The sequence below is a fragment of the Dendrobates tinctorius genome, unplaced genomic scaffold (genome assembly GCF_039654945.1).
Source record: "Dendrobates tinctorius isolate UK_male_01 unplaced genomic scaffold, ASM3965494v1 ptg000020l, whole genome shotgun sequence".
In the NCBI taxonomy this organism is placed as follows: domain Eukaryota; kingdom Metazoa; phylum Chordata; class Amphibia; order Anura; family Dendrobatidae; genus Dendrobates; species Dendrobates tinctorius.
This window is the reverse complement of record NW_027361688.1, coordinates 10,380,001-10,399,907: the sequence shown is the minus strand read 5'-3', so window position 1 is coordinate 10,399,907 and position 19,907 is coordinate 10,380,001. Positions and strand designations below refer to the sequence as shown.

The 19,907-nt window shown below is 39.5% G+C and overlaps 1 protein-coding gene and 1 long non-coding RNA gene across 5 annotated transcripts in view; one reads left to right on the top strand and one right to left on the bottom strand.

Moving 5' to 3' along the window:
* Positions 1–7,787, bottom strand: part of LOC141083411 (uncharacterized) — an 81,555-nt gene extending 73,768 nt beyond the window's left edge. The window contains exon 1 of the long non-coding RNA XR_012230708.1: positions 7,695–7,787. This is a non-coding gene — a long non-coding RNA (uncharacterized lncRNA). The remainder of the gene's footprint in view (positions 1–7,694) is intronic.
* A 19-nt stretch (positions 7,788–7,806) lies between these two features.
* Positions 7,807–19,907, top strand: part of LOC141083409 (uncharacterized) — a 109,454-nt gene continuing 97,353 nt past the window's right edge. For 2 of the 4 annotated variants that reach the window (XM_073567654.1, XM_073567653.1), the window contains exon 1: positions 7,807–7,882. In XM_073567654.1, the coding sequence (XP_073423755.1) occupies positions 7,856–7,882 (27 nt within the window). In that variant the 5' untranslated portion in view covers positions 7,807–7,855. Of the gene's footprint in view, positions 7,883–17,566; positions 19,846–19,872 lie in introns of those variants that run through there. The other 2 variants (XR_012230704.1, XR_012230703.1) reach the window with 2 other exon arrangements.

Sequence of the window (19,907 nt, the reverse complement as noted above, 5' to 3'; positions counted from 1 at the left end):
GAATTTTTCAGGGTTCTTTTCAGAATGTTTTATATTCAAAAGTTTCAGTTTTCCTTTTCTGATTGGTGAGTGGGGATTCGGCGGAAAGTACTTGTAGAAATTTTTGCCCTTAGGAACCTTGCACATTGCTATTAGTTCTCGCTTGCAAGCAACTCTTACGCTTTTTTTTTTCATTTTTTTCTTATTTTTTCTTTTGGGCTCTTTAGTTCTCTATTTCATAGGGCAAAGGCCACACTAACATAATTATTTTTTTTCTTCCTTAGGCTCATTAGTTCTTAACTGCATATGACAGTGGAGCCTCTTAACATAAAATTGAATTTTTTTTCCTATTTTTTTTTGCTATTTTAGACTCAGTTGTTTACTGTTACTTGTTCCATATTTATTTATTTTTTTACCTTTTTATGCTTTTTTTTTGCCGTGATTTCTTAGAAACAGGTCGTACTTTTTGAAATGTGTTGATTTTCCTTGTACTTTTTTAAAATTATTTTTAATTTTATTTTTTATGTAATTCATTTTTATTTTTTTAATTGTTTTTTTTTCTTTAGAACTGTCATTAGTTTTCGACAACAGGCCACACTTTTTGAAATGTGTTTACTTTTTCGTACTTATTTTTTCTTTCATTATTTTTTTATTTTATTTTTTATGTAATTAATTTTTATTTTTTTATTTAATTGGGTGTTTTTTAGAACTGTCATAAGTTTTCAACAACAGGCTACACTTTTTGAAATGTTTTCATTCTTTTACTATTTTTTTTCTTATTTTCAATGTTATTTATAATGTAATTAACTTTAATTTTTTTATTTTTTTTATTTTCTTAGGTTGTTTTTTTTTTCTTTAGAACTATCATGAACTTTCGACAACAGGTCAAACTTTTTGTAATATTTTCCTTTTTTTATTGTACTTTCTTATGCCCTTTTTGGATTGCCAAAAGTTTTTGTCCATGGGCCGCACTTTTTTTAAATTTATTTTATGCTCTTTTTACATTGCAAAGAGGCCCCACTTTTTGGAATCTTTTGCTTATTTTTCTTTTTATACTTAACCTCTTTTTTTTGGACTGACATGAGTCCTTTTCAAAAGGGAACACTTTATGAGTTTTTGAATTTTTGTTATTTTTTCCTTTTTTTTTCTCTTATTGCATTTACATGAGATCTTGACTTTTGCTTTACATTTTCTTATGCTTTTTTTTAGACTGCTATGAATTCTCATCAACAGGCCATGCTTAAAGTTTTTATTTTTTTCTGTACAGCTGTTCATAACATTATTTTTGCCATATATTTTGTACTGACTGTATAGACAAAAAAAAAATAGAAAAACAATTCAACAATTTGATGCCGCCATTACGTCTTCTTCCCCATTTGTACGTATACACTACACAAGAACAAGCAGAGGCCTACCGGCTATGAATCAGGTGTGCCCGGTTTGCCTGCTGTTATTTGGAGCATTATTGAACCTGCCGATCAGTGATTAGCTGAGGAATGGTGTCACTGTATATAGTAATTATGCGCCGTCCTGCCTCATTACAAGTCAGGAACTGATCGCGCAGAAAGAACAGCGGAAGCCCATGTCTCCTGCAGCTGGCTACGGAGGGGAGCACCTGAGAGCAGCGCAGACGCAGCACAAAGCCTTTCCCATCATCGTGTCTTGTAAATGTTTTTATAGATTTTCTCGTATATTCTTGTCATCCCGTTATATATCCGACACAGTCCAGGAAAGAAACCGCACGACAAGAGAGAACGAAAAATAAATCGAAATCTGTTATACTGTAGGCAACAAATATATTGTCTGCTAATGAATCAGTGATTCCACAGTCTGTATATGACGTAGATATACTGAGGTCTAGATCCGATATATCTATATACTAATCTGTCTATTATATATCTATGTATCTGATATAAGTTACCTATCTATTCTTTCTATTACTATTTTTTATCTTCCTACTCATACCCTTCTATGTAATATATATTAGGGATAGCCCATATATTTTCTGCCATTCTATCTATCATATATCTATTATCTATCTATCTATCTATCTATATTATGTATGTATCTATCTATCTATCTATCTATCTATCATCTATCTACACATTATATATCACATATCTATTATCTATCTATACATTATATATCACATATCTATTATCTACCTATTCATCTACAAAAAGTAAAAAAGCGGATCGGTAGCTCAGTGGATAGCACTGAGTCCTGGGTTCAAATCCCACCAAGGACGACATCTGCAAGGAGTTTGTATGTTCTCCCCGTGTTTGCGTGGGTTTTCTCTGGCCTGTCTCCTGGTAGTGCCTCCAGCCTCTGGACACTATGATGACAGACACAACAAACCTTCTTCCACAGCTCGCATTGATGTGCCATCCTGGATGAGCTGCACTACCTGAGCCACTTGTGTGGATTGTAGAGTCTCATGCTACCACGAGTGTGAAAGCACAACCAACATTCAAAAGTGACCAAAACATCAGCCAGAAAGCAGTGGTACTGAGATGTGGTCTGTGGTCCCCACCTGTAGAACCACTCCTTTATTGAGGGTGTCTTGATAATTGTCAATAATTTCCATCTGTTGTCTATTCCATTTGCACAGCAGCATGTGAAATTGATTGTCAATCAGTGCTGCTTCCTAAGTGGACAGTTTGATTTCACAGAAGTTTGATTTACTTGGAGTTATATTCTGTTGTTTGAGTGTTCCCTTTATTTTTTGAGCAGTGTATATATATATATAGAGAGCGAGAGAGAGAGAGAGAGCAAATGGGGCTGCAATTCTCCCCATTCGTAAGGCTAACCTAAATAGTAGCACTCTAAATTTAGTGCAAATTATAGGACTTTATTGTTTCGGGTGGCAAAGTTTCAGTTCATAAAGTGTACCCTGCCTTGAGAAAGGTTCACACTATGAAACTCCGACACATGGGCCATTAAAGTATCTATTAATTTATCTATCACCTACCGTAACTTGAATTTGTCTATCTAATCCATCCCAAATCTATACATATATATAAATTTTCACCAAGTCTCCTTCAGTACACAACTGCGAGATGTAAGTAGAACAATCGATGACTGAGCAGCAGCTCTCGTCCTTCTGCTGGCGTTGCGGAGTTCTGCAGTAAACACAACCGTTCCAGACATGGTTACACAATTCTTGAGCAATCCAAGTCACCGCACTCCAGCAAGAAAGGGGTTAACCATTACCCGCTGTTACATGTTCTGTTTATTGTATTGTCTATTGTTTTAAACAACCTTTCCTTTTTCTATTCACTTAATTGTTGATAGAAGATTTCAAATGAAATTAGAAGCTCGTGGGTTTTTTTTTTTCTGCCTTACATTAGGATACCACTACTGACACAGAGACATAAAAAAGTGAGTAAGCCAAAATCCTTCTGTGAAAGCATCTTTTGGAAAAAAGAAGAAAAGTTCTCCAGCTTCTATTTGATCCAAAATATATTTGTTAAAATGAATACATTTTGGATCAAATCGAATCTGGAGAACTTTTTTCCTTTTTTCCATTTGTGACACGTGCAGACTACATGGTCTCCTTGCTTCCACACGCCACAGGTGAGCTGGTTCATTTCTTTTTAAAGCATCTTGTGGGCAGATGAGACCAAGGTAAAGCACATCATTCTACTGTTTACTGAAAATGGAATGAGGCCTACCAAGATAAAAACACAAAACCTACAGTAAAATATGGTGGAGGTTCAAAGATGTTTTGGGGGTTGTTTTGCTGCCTCCGGCATTCGGTGGCTTGACTTTGTGCAAAACTGAGGATTACTAAAGGATTTTGGGTGGCATGTAGTGCCCTGTGTCAGAAAGCTGAGTTTGCATCCTAGGTCATGGGTCTTCCAGCAGGACAATCACCCCAAACATACTTTAAGAACCCCACAGAAATGGATGGACACAAAACGCTGGAGAGTTCTGAAGTGGTAGCAATGAGTCCGGATCTAAATCCCATTGATCACCTGTGGAGAGATCTCAAAAATTGCTGTTGGAAGAAGGTGCCTTCAAATATGAAGCAGTTTGCAAAAGAAACGTGGTCCAAAATTCCAGTTGAGAGGTGTAAGAAGCTTGTTGACGGTTATAGGAAGCGATAGATAGAAAATCTGGTTTGGATGTGTGGGTGGTCTTCTCACAGTAGGGGTCTTTTAGAGACGGACCTCGTGTGTCTTAGTCCTGTTGTGTAGGTCCTATGTTCACATTGTCCAGTATTCTTATATTTTTATGATGTTTTTACCTTTATTTTGCAGCATGTTGTAGAGCTGACTAGTAGTCACTATATACGTCCCCTCCTGGTATATATCAGGGTGGCACAGATACGTTGCACGTGTAGAAGCTTCTGCAGTTAGATGTTTTTTGGCTCTTGGATAGTGAATGGGTTAACGTGTTGCTTATTATCTTTGTTTGCATGGTGTTTTACGTTTTTTACTGTGAAATCAAATACTCGCGGCTTCCGCAGCTTTATATGTTTCCTTGTGTTTTAACCCTGTATACTCAGCACATTACTTGCTGAACTCATCCATATTTGTCCTTTTGTTTTTATTAAAACAGTATTTTTTACCACTCGTGGCAAGATGGCAGCCACGACGGGCACATGACAAGACAGAACGGGAAGGGAGGCAGAAGAGCAGAAAGAAGCAGCAGGGAGGGTGATATACGGGGGCAGTACAGGTGGCCGGAATATGGGGTCCGCAGCTTTTACAGCCTTTCACTTGTTGCAAGGTCTCACGTGTCTGTGGCTTTAATTACGGCGGTCCAGATATTAAAAAAAAAAAGATTGAATCGGGGCACGAAGCCAGGAGCCGAGTCTGCTGCTAGAAAGTGAAAGCAGGCTCGGAAGTTTCCAGCACGGCAGCAAACGAGGCGTTAAACCGATATATACATAAATATCGAGAGAGAGACCCCCGCTGTATACTGTATAATACAGAACAACCATCGGAGAAAATGTATCCATAGGGTATTCTGGGCACCATATAGAGATAGTGAAAATTGCCAAATGTAATCTATTATCTATCTATCATCTATCTATCATCTATCTATTATCTATCTATATATTATCTATTTATTTATTAGGTATCTATCTATTATCTATCATCTATTTATTTATTGATATATCATCTATTATCTATCTACCTATTATCTATATAGTATCTATTATCTAATATTTATCTGTTATCTATCTGTTCTCTATCTATTATATATCTATCTATTATCTATCTATCTATTATCTTTCATCTATTATCTATCATCTATTATCTATCTAATTATTTCTGTACATCTAATTATCTATAACCTTTAGGAGCCTGTGACCCTTTTTGTATTTCAGGACTAATCTATCAATATATACCAAGACCTCATGCTCATCGGCTCCTGGTTTTCTCCCAGCCATTATACACACACAAATATTTCACCATACAGTATATTAGATATAGGCTTGATCGCCGCCCTAAGACTTTGTTTCCCATCCACAGTATGGTCTTCGTCTCCCAGAGGCATCTGACCCGGCGTCTTATATTGGGGTCCACCATGTTCATTGTTTTGATAGAACATGTTTTTTTTCTGTCAAATATGAGGCTCCCCAGAAACAGGTGACCTGAGACAAATATGTGTTCTGCTGCTTAGGCCTTAAACCTGCGTATATTTCCTATGTGAGGTATATGGGGGCTGTGAGCACAGACTACTGGGTGGTAATAAAGAAATAAATATGAACCTGCAAATATTACATAAAACTTCTCTTCATATTATCTTGAGTTAGACATCGCAAAATCTATCAGATAAATAGTAAAAACAATGGTAGAAAAATACTAAACTAAAGGCCTCGGGTGTAACACCTGTGTCTTTCCTGTAGGCCCGGCCTAGAGAGATCGGTATAAGACATCACGAACCACATGTGATAATAGTATTATATACCTGCAACTATGTAGGCCTGGCCTAGCAAGACCGGTGTAAGTTATCGCGAACCACAAGTAATAATAATAGTATTATATACCTCCTAACTTGTAGGCCTGGCCTAGGGAGATCGGTGTAAATTATCACAACCCACACATAATAATAGTATTATATACCTGCTGCTTTCTAGGCCCGGCCTAGAGGGATCAGTATAAGTTATCACAACCCACACGTAATAATAGTATTATATACCTGCTACCTTGTAGGCCCGGCCTAGGGAGATCAGTGTAAATGATCACTACCCACACATAATAATAGTGTTATATACCTGCTACCTTGTAGGCCCGGCCTAGGGAGATCAGTGTAAATGATCACTACCCACACATAATAATAGTGTTATATACCTGCTACCTTGTAGGCCCGGCCTAGGGAGATCAGTGTAAATTATCACAACCCACACATAATAATAGTGTTATATATCTGCTGCTTTCTAGGCCCGGCCTAGAGGGATCAGTATAAGTTATCACAGCCCACATATAATAATAGTGTTATATATCTGCTGCTTTCTAGGCCCGGTCTAGAGGGATCAGTAAAAATTATCACAACCCACACATAATAATAGTGTTATATACCTGCTACCTTGTAGGCCCGGCCTAGAGGGATCAGTATAAGTTATCACAACCTACATGTAATAATTATAGTATTATATACATGCTACTTTACACACACAAATTAAAAAATGGTATTATATACCAGCTACTTTCTAATTCCGGCCTAAAGAGATCGGTGTAAATTACCACAAACCACCCCTAACAATAGTATTATATACCTGCTACCTTGTAGGCCCGGCCTAGAGGGCTCAGTATAAGTTATCACAACCCACACATAATAATAGTGTTATATACCTGCTACCTTCTAGGCCCGGAATAGAGGGATCAGTATAAATTATTACAACCCACACAAACTAGTACTGGTATAAAATACCTGCTACCTTCTAGGCCTGGCTTAGAAAGACTGGAGCAAAATATCACGACCCGCAAGTAATAATAACAGTACGTACAGGCCCAGGACATGGGTGAGAAACTGTAATCTGTACACGTCAGGTTATACTGAAGTGATTACTTGCAGTGCCCCCCACATCCTCCGAGCATCCCCCCACATCCTGTCGACAAGGGGCTATTTTTATGCCATTAATCTTGCTGTATTATATTGCTTTTGCCTTTGCGTTGTTAAAAATATACATATCTGTGGCTACGTATACAACCGAACCTATGTAATGTACAGTAATAGAGCAAAGCAATAATACACATATATATACTAATGTCACTGTATATATGTGTTTGTACATATATTTTTATACATACATATAACTACAATTATATGTATATGAGTATATATATATATATACAATTATATATATATATATATATATATAGTTGAGTTATAATTATGAAGATATTCTCTTGATATAAAATTTACATATCGGTTCATAAACGGTAATAAAACCCTAAAGAGACAAATACTTGACTCCCCCCAGAACCTGTTCCTCTTTTTTTTACCCGTACACAGATACAGAACCAGGAAAGTTTAGTCAAGCCGATACACGTACGATAATAGTCCCTTTCTCACTAACTCTGGTCCTCCCTTTTTTTCTCTTTCAATCCTCCCTCCTTCAAATTTACCAATGAAGTTAAAAGTATATATTTTTTGATTACGGCAAGAGAGAATTCTATTGGTTGAGCGAAATGGCGAGAGATGACGCAACGGGACACTTGGCAGGGTAGAAATGCTGATGTATGCCAAAGCAGACGTACCAAGAACTACTGTTGCTATGAGAGAATTAGCTGGTAGAGGTCTGATTGTCCGCCCCCCTCCTCTTCTCTCTCTCCCTGCTTTTTTGGCTTCTACCATCGAGACTGCAAACAGCTCACTGTAAAGAAGAGAGAGGAAGAGTCCGGCGGATGTTTTCATTAGAATGAATAGGAAAAAAATGGGGATACAGGTTAGTGAGAGCGTTAAAGGCAAAGACGACCATACAAAAGGTGGGGGGGTGTATGGGGGCATTGGGAAAAAGGTACAGTTAGTACGGTGTTAAACTAGGCATGAGGAAAGATTGCCGCTCGACAGGCAGTCCTAATCAATTACCACCGCCCCAATTATTTATTTATTTTTTTAATCCCCCCTTTTTTTCTTTTTAACAGAAGGATAAGAAAAGACCCCACCTTGGTTTTCTTTCAGTCAGTTTTCCTTTTTTTTTTTTCGACAGATCTCGATTAAGATTTAAGCTTTCATTCCTTAAGGTTTAAAAAAAAAAATAAAAAAAAAAAATAAAAAAATATATATAAAAGACGACAACAAGTTAGAAAGAAAAAGAAACCGGGAAAGTAGGGAAAAAAAAAAAGAAAAAAAGGTTGCAGGATATTTTTTTTTTGTCTTCCTTCTTCGGCAGAGAGCGAGAGAGAGAGAGAGAGAAAAAAAAAAGTTTGTTCTGCTGAACTTAGTTGAGCTGCCTTTGGAAACGATGCCAAAAGAGGCAGGATGTTCTCCTTACAATAGCCGTACAGTGATCTGCCACAAATGGAAAAAGCCAAATGTTGGTCTTTGGGAAAGAAGGGGGAAAAAAAAATTCATACACTCACGCTCCTTCGGTCTTCGTGTCTCAGGCGGGTCGTCCGGCTCTGAGAAAGCGTAACATCTTTTTTTTTGCTTCAGGAAGAGGCAATATTGGCACCAGTGAAGGGTTAAGGAGGTGCTGTGTATTTTTGTGATTTTTTTTATGTATCTTGTAGGGTTTTTTCTCACTGTCCATTTCTGATTTCTTTTATTATTTTTATTTTTTGTTGTGGTTTTTCTTGTTTTATGTCGTTGCTGTTTTATAAACCAAGGGATGAAAAATAAAAAAGAAAAAAAATAATTAAAAAATTGTTTCTGTGTAACCGGCAACGTGACATTTGGCATGATTTCTGCTGCTCGCTTGAGGTTATACAGGGGGAAGGGAGGGCAGGCAAGGCTGCATTATGACTTTGGAGAGAAAATGGAGGGCAGACACTTCTCTCTCCTCCAGCATGGTGGATCTTCTGCACAATCCTCTGGCATTTTCTAGTCTTTCTCTTGCTGATTTTTTTTTCTCCTCCTGTAAGCACACTCAATCAAACTGCAATCATGGCAGCTGGGGTTTTTTTTTTTTTTTCCAGCCCAGCAGTTGAGCTGTGTCGCCCAAGTGCTTATCAGCTTTTGACTCTGTGCCAAGATCATAGCTCGAAAAGAGCCAAGCAGCTTCAGCTCAGTTTTTGCAGATGGTTTTTAAAGTGAAGGCAGGGGAGTTACTGTGGGAGAGGAGAAAGAAATAAACATGGCTGGGTGGGGAAGGCAGGGCACCCACTCCTATAGAGAACCGAGCAGGGGAAATCTATGTGACACCCAAAGGAATTGGGATGTCATTGTGTAGTTGGACTTCAGGCACACACATCATCGTCAAATCCAGATATACATATGTGTGTGTGTGCATAATGTATATATATATATATATCACCATATGCATGTGTGTTTATAATGTGTGTGTATAATGTACATATATACTGCTATATGTTTATATAAGGTGTATTTAATGTACATATATATCACTATATGTATTTGTGTATATAATGTGTGCATATATCATGTACATATATATCACATTTACTATATGTATGTGTGTGTATATAACGTACATATATATCACTATATGTATGTGTGTGTATAATGCACATACAGCTCTGGCAAAAATTAAGAGACCACTGCACAGTTTTATAAAAATCAGCTTCTCTACATGTCAGACAGCCATTCAATTCCAGTGTCAGTTGAATTCCAACCAGAGTACACCTCATTCTACTTAATGTGCTTCTGATTAGGTGATCACCTGAACCAAATCTTATTTAACGAAGGAAAATATAAAAAACCCTGCTGTGGTGCTCACAATCCTCTTGCAGTAGGACAAGCTGGATGGCAAAACAAGTGCAAGTAATGTCCCAAAAGTAATAGGAATGAGAAAATAACTGTTAACCATGCCAAAGGAGTTGAAAAGAAAAGTCTTGAGTGAGGAAAAGAAGGGCTCAATTCTGGCTTTACTAGCAGAGGGATACAGTGAGTGTCATGTTGCCTCCATCCTTAAAATTTCTAAGAGGGCAGTCCACTACAACAAGGTCAAGCAGCAGACAATTGGGACAATAAAGCTACAGACCGGCAGAGAGCAAAAACAACTCTCCACTGACCGGGATGACTGTCATCTTATTCGAATGTCACTCAGCAACCGCAGGATGACATCAAGTGACCTACAAAACAAATGGCAAATGGCAGCTGGGGTGAAGTGCACAGCAAGAACAGTTCATAACAGGCTCCTAGAGGCAGGGCTCAAGTCATGTAAAGCTAGAAAAAAGCCGGAGTGGTTTTCTTCTGATGACTCTTCCATGAAGGCCATATTTGTGCAGGTGTCTCTGAATTGTAGAACAATGTACCACAACTCCAGAGTCTGCTAAATCTTTGTGAAGGACTTTTGCAGTTAAGAGGGGGTTCTGATTTGTCTCTCTAGCAATCCTACAAGCAGCTCTTACTGAAATTTTGCTTGGGCTTCCAGACCTTATCTTGACCTACACTATTTCTCTTAACTGCCATTTCTTAATTACATTTCGAACTGAGGAAAGTGCAACTGCTTGGCTATCTTCTTATAGCTTTATCCTGCTTTGTGGGCCTCAGAGTGCTAGGCAGCTGCTTAGAAGAACCCATGGCTGCTGTTTTTTGGCACAAGGTTAGAGTTATTTGCAGTTCCTCTCGATGATAGTGAATAAGCCTACATTCCTCAAAGTAGCCCCCTTTCACTCTGAATACAGATTTACACCCCTTAACATTCTCTCCAGAAGTTTCATCAGGTTGTTACCTTGGATAGTTTCCAATGGGCAAGTAAGCCTCTTCAAAAGTTCATTTGTGGAATCACCAGCCTTCATAAAGTGTTTGCGACTGTCAGGTGTGTTTTGCCAAGGCAGTTTTGGTGCACAGTTCCATATAGTGCTGAGCCTTATTCCACAATTCCTATAAGCCAGAATATGGCAAGACCCACTCAACTAACTTAAGAGAAATGGCAGTCCAACATTACTTTAATACATGGTGGTCAGTCAATCTAGAAAATTGCTAGAACCTTGAAGGTATATTCAAGTGCAGTCATGAAAATAATCAATTGCTATAATGAAACTGGCTCTCATGAGGTCCGCCCCAGTAAGGGAGAACCAATAATGACCTCTGCTGCAGAGGATAAGTTCATCAGAGTTACTGATTGCTAACTGACAGGACCTCAGATAACAGCTCACTGTGAAACATGGAGTTGGAGGCGTGAGGGTGCTTTGCTGGTGACACCATTTATCATTTATTCAAAGCATACTTGCCCAGGATGGCTATCACAGAATTCTGCAATGACATATCATCCCAACTGATTTTAATTTAGTAGGACCATCATTTGTGTTGTAACAGGACAATGATCCAAAACAAACTTTCAGGTTATGTAAGGGCTTTGTGACCAAGAAGGAGAGGCATAAAGGTTTCGTTAAATGACCTGGCCTCCACAATTACCCATCCCCAACCCAACTGCAATAGTTTGAGATGAGGTGATTGCAGAGTGAAGGCAAAGTAGACAAAAAATGCGCAGAACCTCTGGAAACTCCTTCAAGACTGTTGGAAGCCATCCGATGTGACCACCTGATCAAGCTGCTGGAGAGACTACCAAGGGGGTGTAAAGCTGTCAACAGAGTAAACAAAGGGGATTGGAAAAATGTAAGGTTTAACACATATTCTGGTTTGTTTCATGTGTTTTTTTACTCCTTGCTTTCATATGTGTACCTTTGTGGTTTTGCTGCCTCCCGTATGAATCTACAATGTGCGCATTGCTATTAGAACAAGGAAAACCAGTGCATGAAGAAGTGTGTCCAAACTTCTGACCAGTACTGTACATACAATGTACTTACAGTATATATATCCCCATACAGATAGACAGATAGAGAATATATATATATATATATATATATATATATATATATATATTGTATATATATAACAGTACTGTGCAAAAGTTTTTAGGTAGGTGTGGAAAAAATAAAGTAAGAAAGCTTTCAAAAATAGAAATGTTAATAATTTTATCAATTATCAAAATGCAAAGTGAATGAATAAAAAAAGAATCTAAATCAAATCAATATTTGGTGACCGCACTTTACCTTCATTAGTATTTTTAGGTACTTGTCACTTGCACACTGTTTTTGAAGAAAGTTGTCAGGGAGGTTGTTCCAAACATCTTGAATAACTGACGCCAGATCTTCTGTGGATATTGCTCAAGCAAATCCTTCTGTCTTTCCCAGACAGACTCAATGATGTTGAGCTCAGGGCATTATGGGACCAGATCATCACTCCCAGGACTTTGTTCTTCTTTCATGTCACAGGTCATACACCATTTCTAAACTGAGAACAGCAACTAGACTCAAGGTAGTTATACTGCATCAGCAAGGTCTCTCTCAGGTAAAGATTTCAAAGCAGCCTGGGCTTTCAACATGTTCAAACGCTTTAGAAAAGGCAACAAGAAATGGATAACGACAGGGACATTGACATAGTAGTCAGCCAAGGAATCTTAGTGCAGCAGATGAAAGACATATCATGCTTACTTCACTTCAAAATTGGAAGATTTCCAGCAGTGTCATCAACTCAGAACTGGCAGCAACGAGTGAGACCCATCTACACTCATCTACTGTCCAGAAATGTCTGTCCAGAAGTGGTCTTCATGCAGAAATTGCTGCCAAAAAAACTCATACCTTCAACAAGGAACTAAGACCAAGTGACTGAACTATGGACAAAAACATAGGAACTGGGGTACAGAAAAATAGAAGTAGGTGCTCTGGACTGTGGAGTCACAATGTGAATTGTTTGGCTGTAATAGAAGGCAGTTTATTTGCTGAAGGCCTGGAGAGTGGCACAATAATGAGGGTGTGCAGGAAAAATGAAGCATGGGGGAGGTTCCTGACAAGTTTGGGTATGTGTTTCTGGAAATGTGAGAGGGGATTTGGTCAGGATTAATGGTGTTATTTGCACAAGTGACATCCACAGAAGATCTGGGGTCAAGTCTCCAAGATGTTTGGAACAACCTCCTGCTAAGTTCCTTCAAAAACTGTGTGGAAGTACAAGTACCTAGAAGATGTGATGAAGGCAAAGGGCGATCACCAAATATTGATGGGATTTAGATTTCTCTTTTGTTCATACACTTTGCATTTTACAAATTGATAATAATAAACTATTAATACTTCTATTTTTGAATAGGCAGCATTTTTCCACACTCGCTTGGTACTGTATATCCACATGCCTATATAATCTACATATTTGTGTGTATACCTATAGTTATAGCCACCACCATGCCTCTCTTACAGATGCTTAACACAATCACCCCTTTAATTATCACTGAACTAATAACAACTCATATATACTGGCTGTATATAACAGTACGGGCCTGACGGCGTTTTAATTTTTTTCCCTGCAGGAGGTAGTATATGAGGAAGGAGTGGAACAATGCAGAGTTAATATTTACTAGAAAATCTGGCAGTCATTGGAGTGAATAATAATGGTACTATAGAGGCTGGGTTCCAGCAAATAGATCCTGGTGAGGGTGCGGCTGTACCAGTATGTACAGTGTATGTGTGCGTATGTGTATATTTATATGTTTGTGTGTATACATATCTATGCGTATGTATGTGTGTATATATATATATATATATATATATATATATACAGCTCTGGCAAAAATAAAGAGACCACCACATCAAAACCCTGTCATGGGCAGCCCATTCTCCAGACCTGAACCCCATTGAAAACCTCTGGAATGTAATCAAGAGGATGATAGATAGTCACAAGCCATCAAACAAAGAACTGCTTACATTTTTGCTCCAGGAGCAGTGTGATAGACTGATGGCAAGACGCATGAAAGCTGTTTTTAAAAATGGCTATTCCACAAAATATTGATTTCAGAACTCTTCCTGAGTTAAAACATCAGTATTGTTGTTTCTGAATGATCATGAACTTGTTTTCTTTGCATTATTTGAGGTCTGAAAGTACTGTTTTTTGTTTTGTTTTTAAATTTTGACCATTTCTCCTTTTCAGAAAAAAAAACCCAAAATTTTAGTGCTTGGAAATTTGGAGACATGTTGTCAGAAGTTTGTAGACTAAAAGAACATTTTACATTTTATTCAAAAATATCCCTAGAGAAAGAGAAAAATCAGACAAACTGAACATATGAAAGTGGTCTCTCAATTTTTGCCAGAGCCGTATGTGTGTGTAAGACTGGTTTCACACTTGCGTTTTTTTAGTGCTGTGCCTCGTGCGCATGCGCATTGCTCCCCTATCTTTAACATGGGTGTGCATGGTCTAGCGCATGCACGCGTTCATATGCGTTTTCGTGCGCATGCGCTTTTTTTGTAGTGTTCGCCTAGGCGCGCCGGACACAACCTGTTGCATTTTTGGTCCGTCCGAGCTGTCTCAAAAAAACGCATGCGCACGTTAGCGCACGGAATGCGCAAAGAAACAGCATTAGTCTATGGGAACGCACGCGTGCGCTAGGACATGCGCATGCGTTTAAAATCGCATGCGTTTTTTTAGTTAAGATGGTGACAAACTGGTTAAATCACATGCGCAAAAAAACAGCAAACGCATGCAAAACGCATGATGCGTTTTTTGCATGCGTTTGGTATGCGCACGAGGCGAAGCGCAAAAAAAAGGTAGTGTGAAACTAGCCTAAGGGAGGGACAGGACTGTAGTCGTGACCTGTATTACTGTAGCAGCTGTGTCCAGTCCTTCTCCTACATGAAATAATACTCTTCTCCTCGGCATACCTGCATCCCCAGATTCAGCTTCACCCGGGCACTTCCTAGGCCATAATGGTCCTTCTTCTAGGTGACCCCCACCAATAGAGACACAGTCCGAGACAACTTTAACACTTTCTTTACCTAGGATTTCACACGTTACATCCACAGTTGGTACATCATAACATTTGCTTGCTTCCTCATCTTTCCCTTGCTTGTTGTCACTTCTGTGTAGTACACGCCCGGACCAGACCGTCTTAGACTGCTTCCCAGTTCCTTCCTGGCCTGACCTTGTTAAATGACATGTCCTTCAGCCTGTTTCGCCCCAGATGCGAATTCATTAGTCACTACGTTTAGTGGCCCCTGGTAAAGCATCCGGCACGTCTGTACCGATCTCGTCAAAGTTCCAACTCCCTCCATCTCCTTAGTCCAGCTAACTTCTGCCCTAAAAGCATTGGCCCAGGTGATGAGACGCCACATCTTTCCTTTCCTGGCCCACTGCTAAGACACACAGTTGTCGTGGATAACCTGGGCTATAACAACTTAACGTTACGTGGCTGCCAAGCTGTCCGGGCCTATAGCCCATGTGGACACTTGGGCACCCTGGCCCCGTCTGACTAAATTGCTCTTCAGCACTAACCTTAACTCCCAGCAAGCCCTCCTACAATTAACCCTCTATGAACATCCTATCAGCTATATCTATAGAGCCCACTAGTATGCCCCCATCTAGAGGCCCGCAACATAATTACATCTACCCGGTCTATACGGGAACTATGTACTAAGAGTGCCCTCCTCTAATGTCCCAAGAAGAATGCACTAGCTTATGCTAACTATACATAGACAACAGACACATAATATTAAACAATACACAATGGTAACACATACATGTGGCAATACCATTAAAGACTGGCGATAGTACAGTACATATTTCTATGTAGCAGTACCACAGACATTAATCAGAAACACTATAATACAGCAATATATACATAGTAACATAGGAGAGATAACTCTGAGGGAAGGGAATAAGAAAACATCGCATTTCACTTCCTTACATATGTGTGTGTATATATTTACATTGTGTATACAGTCATGACCGAAAGTTTTGGCACCCTTGAAATTCTACCAGAAAAGTATTTCTCCCAGAAAATTATTGCAATTACACACGTTTTGTTATACACATGTTTTTTTCTTTTGTGTTTATTGGAATAGCACAAAAAAAAACTGAAAAAAGGCAAATTGGACATCATTTCACACTAACCCTCAAAAATGGGCCAGACAAAATTGTTAGCACCTTTCCAAAAATTCCGGGTAAATAACTTTGTTTCAAGCATGTGATGCTTGTTCAAATTCACCTGTGGCAAGTAACAGATGTGGGCAAAATAAAAATCACACCTAAAACCAGATAAGCAGGGAAGAAGTTGACTCAGTGTTTTGAATTGTGTGTCTGGGTGTGCTACACTAAGCATGGAGAAAAAGAGGAGAAGAGAACTGTCTGAGGACTTGAAAACCAAAATTGTTGAAAAATATCAACAATCTCAAGGTTACAAGTCCATCTTCAGAGATCTTGATGTTCCTTTGTCCGTGGTGGGTAACATAATCAAGAAGTTTACAACTCATGGCACTGTAGTTAATCACCTGGTCGTGGACTGGAGAGAAAAATTGATGAAAGGTTGCAGCGCAGGATAGTCTGGATTCTAGATAAATAGCCCCAATCAAGTTCCAAACAAATGCAAGCTGTTCTGTAGGCTCAGGGAGCATCAGCGTCAGTGTGAACTGTCGACATTTGAATGAAATGAAACGCTATGGCAGGAAACCCAGGAGGACCCCACTGCTGACACAGAGACATAAAAAAAAATACACTGCAGTTTGCCAAAATGTACATAAGACAAAATTCTTCTGAGAAAGCATCTTGTGGACAAATGAGACCAAGATAGAGCTTTTAGGTAAAGCACATCATTCTACTGTTTACCGAAAATGGAATGAGGCCTACAAAGAAAAGAACACAGTACCTACAGACAAATATGGTGGAGGTTCAAAGATGTTTTAGGGTTGTTTTGCTGTACATGGCACTGGGTAATTTGACTATGTGCAAGGCATCATGAAATCTGAAGATGACCAAATTATTTTGGGTTGCAATGTAGTGCCCAGTATCAAAAAGCTGGATTTGTGTCCTAGGTCATGGGTCTTTCAGCAGGATAATGACCCCAAACATACTTCAAGAAGGAAGCAATTGATTGCAGTTATTTATTCCAAAGGGTGCAACCAAATATTAAGTTGAGGGTGCCAACAATTTTGTACGACCCATTTTTGGTGTTTAGTGTGAAATTCTGTCCAATTTACCTTTTTTTTTAGTTTTTTTGTGTTGTGCAAATACACACAAACGAAATAAACATATGTGTAACAAAACATGTATAACTGTAATAATTTTCTGGGAGAAGTACTTCATTTTCTGGAACAATTTCAAGGGTGCCAACACTTTCAGCCATGATTGTAAGTGTATATATGTACGTATATGTGTAGGTATATGTCTATGTACATGTGTGTATGTATATGGGCGGCATGGTGGCTCAGTGGTTAGCACTGTAGCCTTGCAGCGCTGGGGCCCTGGGTTCAAATCCCACCAAGGACATCTGCAAGGAGTTTGATTGTTCTCCCCATGTTTACGGGATTTCCTCCGGGTACTCCGGTTTCCTCCCACATTCCAAAGACATTCTGATAGGGAATTTAGATTGTGTGCCCCATCGGGGCCAGTGCCAATAATGTCTGTAAAGCGCTGTGGAATTAATGGCGCTATATAAATGAGTAAAATAAATAAATATGTGTGTATGTGTATATATATTATATATGTTTGCGTATACAGTATAAGTGGAAATGTGTGTATATATGCATGTATGTGTACATCTGTATTTTTGTGTATATATATGTGCATATTTGAATGTATTTGTGTACATTACTCAAGTATGGGTGTGTATGTAACAAGGTGGCACAGGGTGATAGTTGTGGGCGAGTTCACTAAGCAACAGTCAGTGAGTACCCCGGCACCTTGTACATGAAAAGATAAATAAAGTCCTTTGTACTGCATGTGCAGTGCACACAGCAACACCCTCACGGTTACTGTCAGAGTCTTCTCCGCTGCTGTCATTTCGGCTTCGCATTCATAAGCTATGCAAATCACTTCCAAGTCGAGGTCTTTTTCCAACCGATTAACTTTACTGGACAGCAGCATATTCATCACATGGGCAGCACAAGTTAAACACAGAGACTTCTTCTTATCTGCCTTCATCACACAGGCAGCATAAGTTAAATACAGAGACATCTTATCTTTCCCTGTCATCCAGACAGACTTTATCTTCTGCATCAGCTTTCCTTTCCCAGCAAGCTCAATTATATCCCTTGACAATCCCTGTCCCTCTTCTGTTTCCTTGGACAATCCCTGTCCCTCTTCTGTTTCCTTGGACAATCCCTGTCCCTCTTCGGTTTCCTTGGACAATCCCTGTCCCTCTTTCTGGACAATCTCTGTCCCACTCGTGCTCCAGGCCCACCAGCTTCCTGCCGTTTCCCTGGTCCGGCTGCAAGTTATAGGGTAATGGGCTCGCCGACTCAGCTGCCTCCTAATCCCAGCTGCTAGCTTCAGATCCTTCCTTGGAACGGTTCTGTATAAGCTGGTGACCACCTGCAAGATTCGCAGCCCGGGGCCCCCCTACTGAAACAGATTTATCCCCATGCCTGTAGCCTGGGGCCCCCCTACTGAAACAGATTTATCCCCATGGCCTGTAATATTCTGCTCACATGTCCTGCCCTTGGGCAAGGTGCCCTGGTATCTGACAGAACCAGGAAGTATCTGTCCTATACCCCCCTGCTCTGCTGTGTGACTCTCCCCACCTGCTTAACCCCTATGCTGCCTGTATCTAACTAACACTCCTATCTATTCTATGCTCTATCTCTACTGTGCCCCCTCTATTCTAATCCCCCTATGGTCCTGCACTACTCACTAATCTATCACTAAGCTAAAGTACAGTACATGACAAATACATTACAGTGCACACAATAGCAAAACATTAGTAAAACATCAGGGTGCCGCATGTGACACAGGTGAACAGCATTAAGAAGAGAAGGTACATGAGGGTCCCCACCACCTCATCACATGTATATGTGTGTGTATGTGTTTATTATATATACACACAAATATATATATTTGTGTGCATAAGTGTGTATGTACATGTGTGTGTATATGTATCTACACGTGTCACTGGTAGATACAGACAGAAAAGGGTCCCTGTTCAAGCACAATCTATAGGCTCCTTGCAGCCCAACAGTTCATCATACTGCACAATTCCACCTTCTTTGGACGTGGTAGTGGAGCCCTTAATAATAATAATATAATAATAATAATCTTTGTTTATATAGCGCCAACATATTCCGCAGCACTTTACAGTTTAACAGTTTCAAAACAGAAGTCATAAGTAACAACGTTAACAATACAATCATTAAAGCAAAATAAGACGACCCCTTACCACTTGGGCCCCTGTGCGGCCACACCAGTTGCGTCAATGATATGTCCGCCCCTGACGTGTGTGTACATATAGTTGTGTGTGGGTATGTATGCGTGCGTGCATAAGTTTATGTGTATATTATAGTGTATTTGTGTGCATATTTATGTATGTATGTTTATATGGGTGTGTATATATGTGTATAAATGTGCGTACGTGTCTATTTGTTTGTACAGGAGAACATGTTTGTGTATGTTTGTGTGTGCATTTGTATATGTGTATGCAGATGCATATCTATATACACACATACGCCTGATCCCAGCTCAACGGCGCTGTGCACATGCTTTGTGCCTGCGTGCTTGTACGGTAGTGCGGGCTGTTGGCTGGGTTCAGGCGGTATGTGTGTGGGTACGTGTGTTCACAAGTCACACACAGGGCCGTGCCTCTGTTTCATCATCAGCACTAACCCATCTCTTTTGCTAGCTCACGTACTCCTCCTCTTTCTAAGGCAGACTGCTCTAGTCACTTGCAAGGGGGAGATGGAAGTCTGCAAATAGCTACTGCTGCCGGTTGCATTCCTGCTGCAAGGGCCTCCCCTTCAGATGGCTTGTGCCAGGGTACAACTTTTTTTTTTCTGTTGCAACGAATAGGACAATTTTCTTCTCGTTCCTTTTATTTT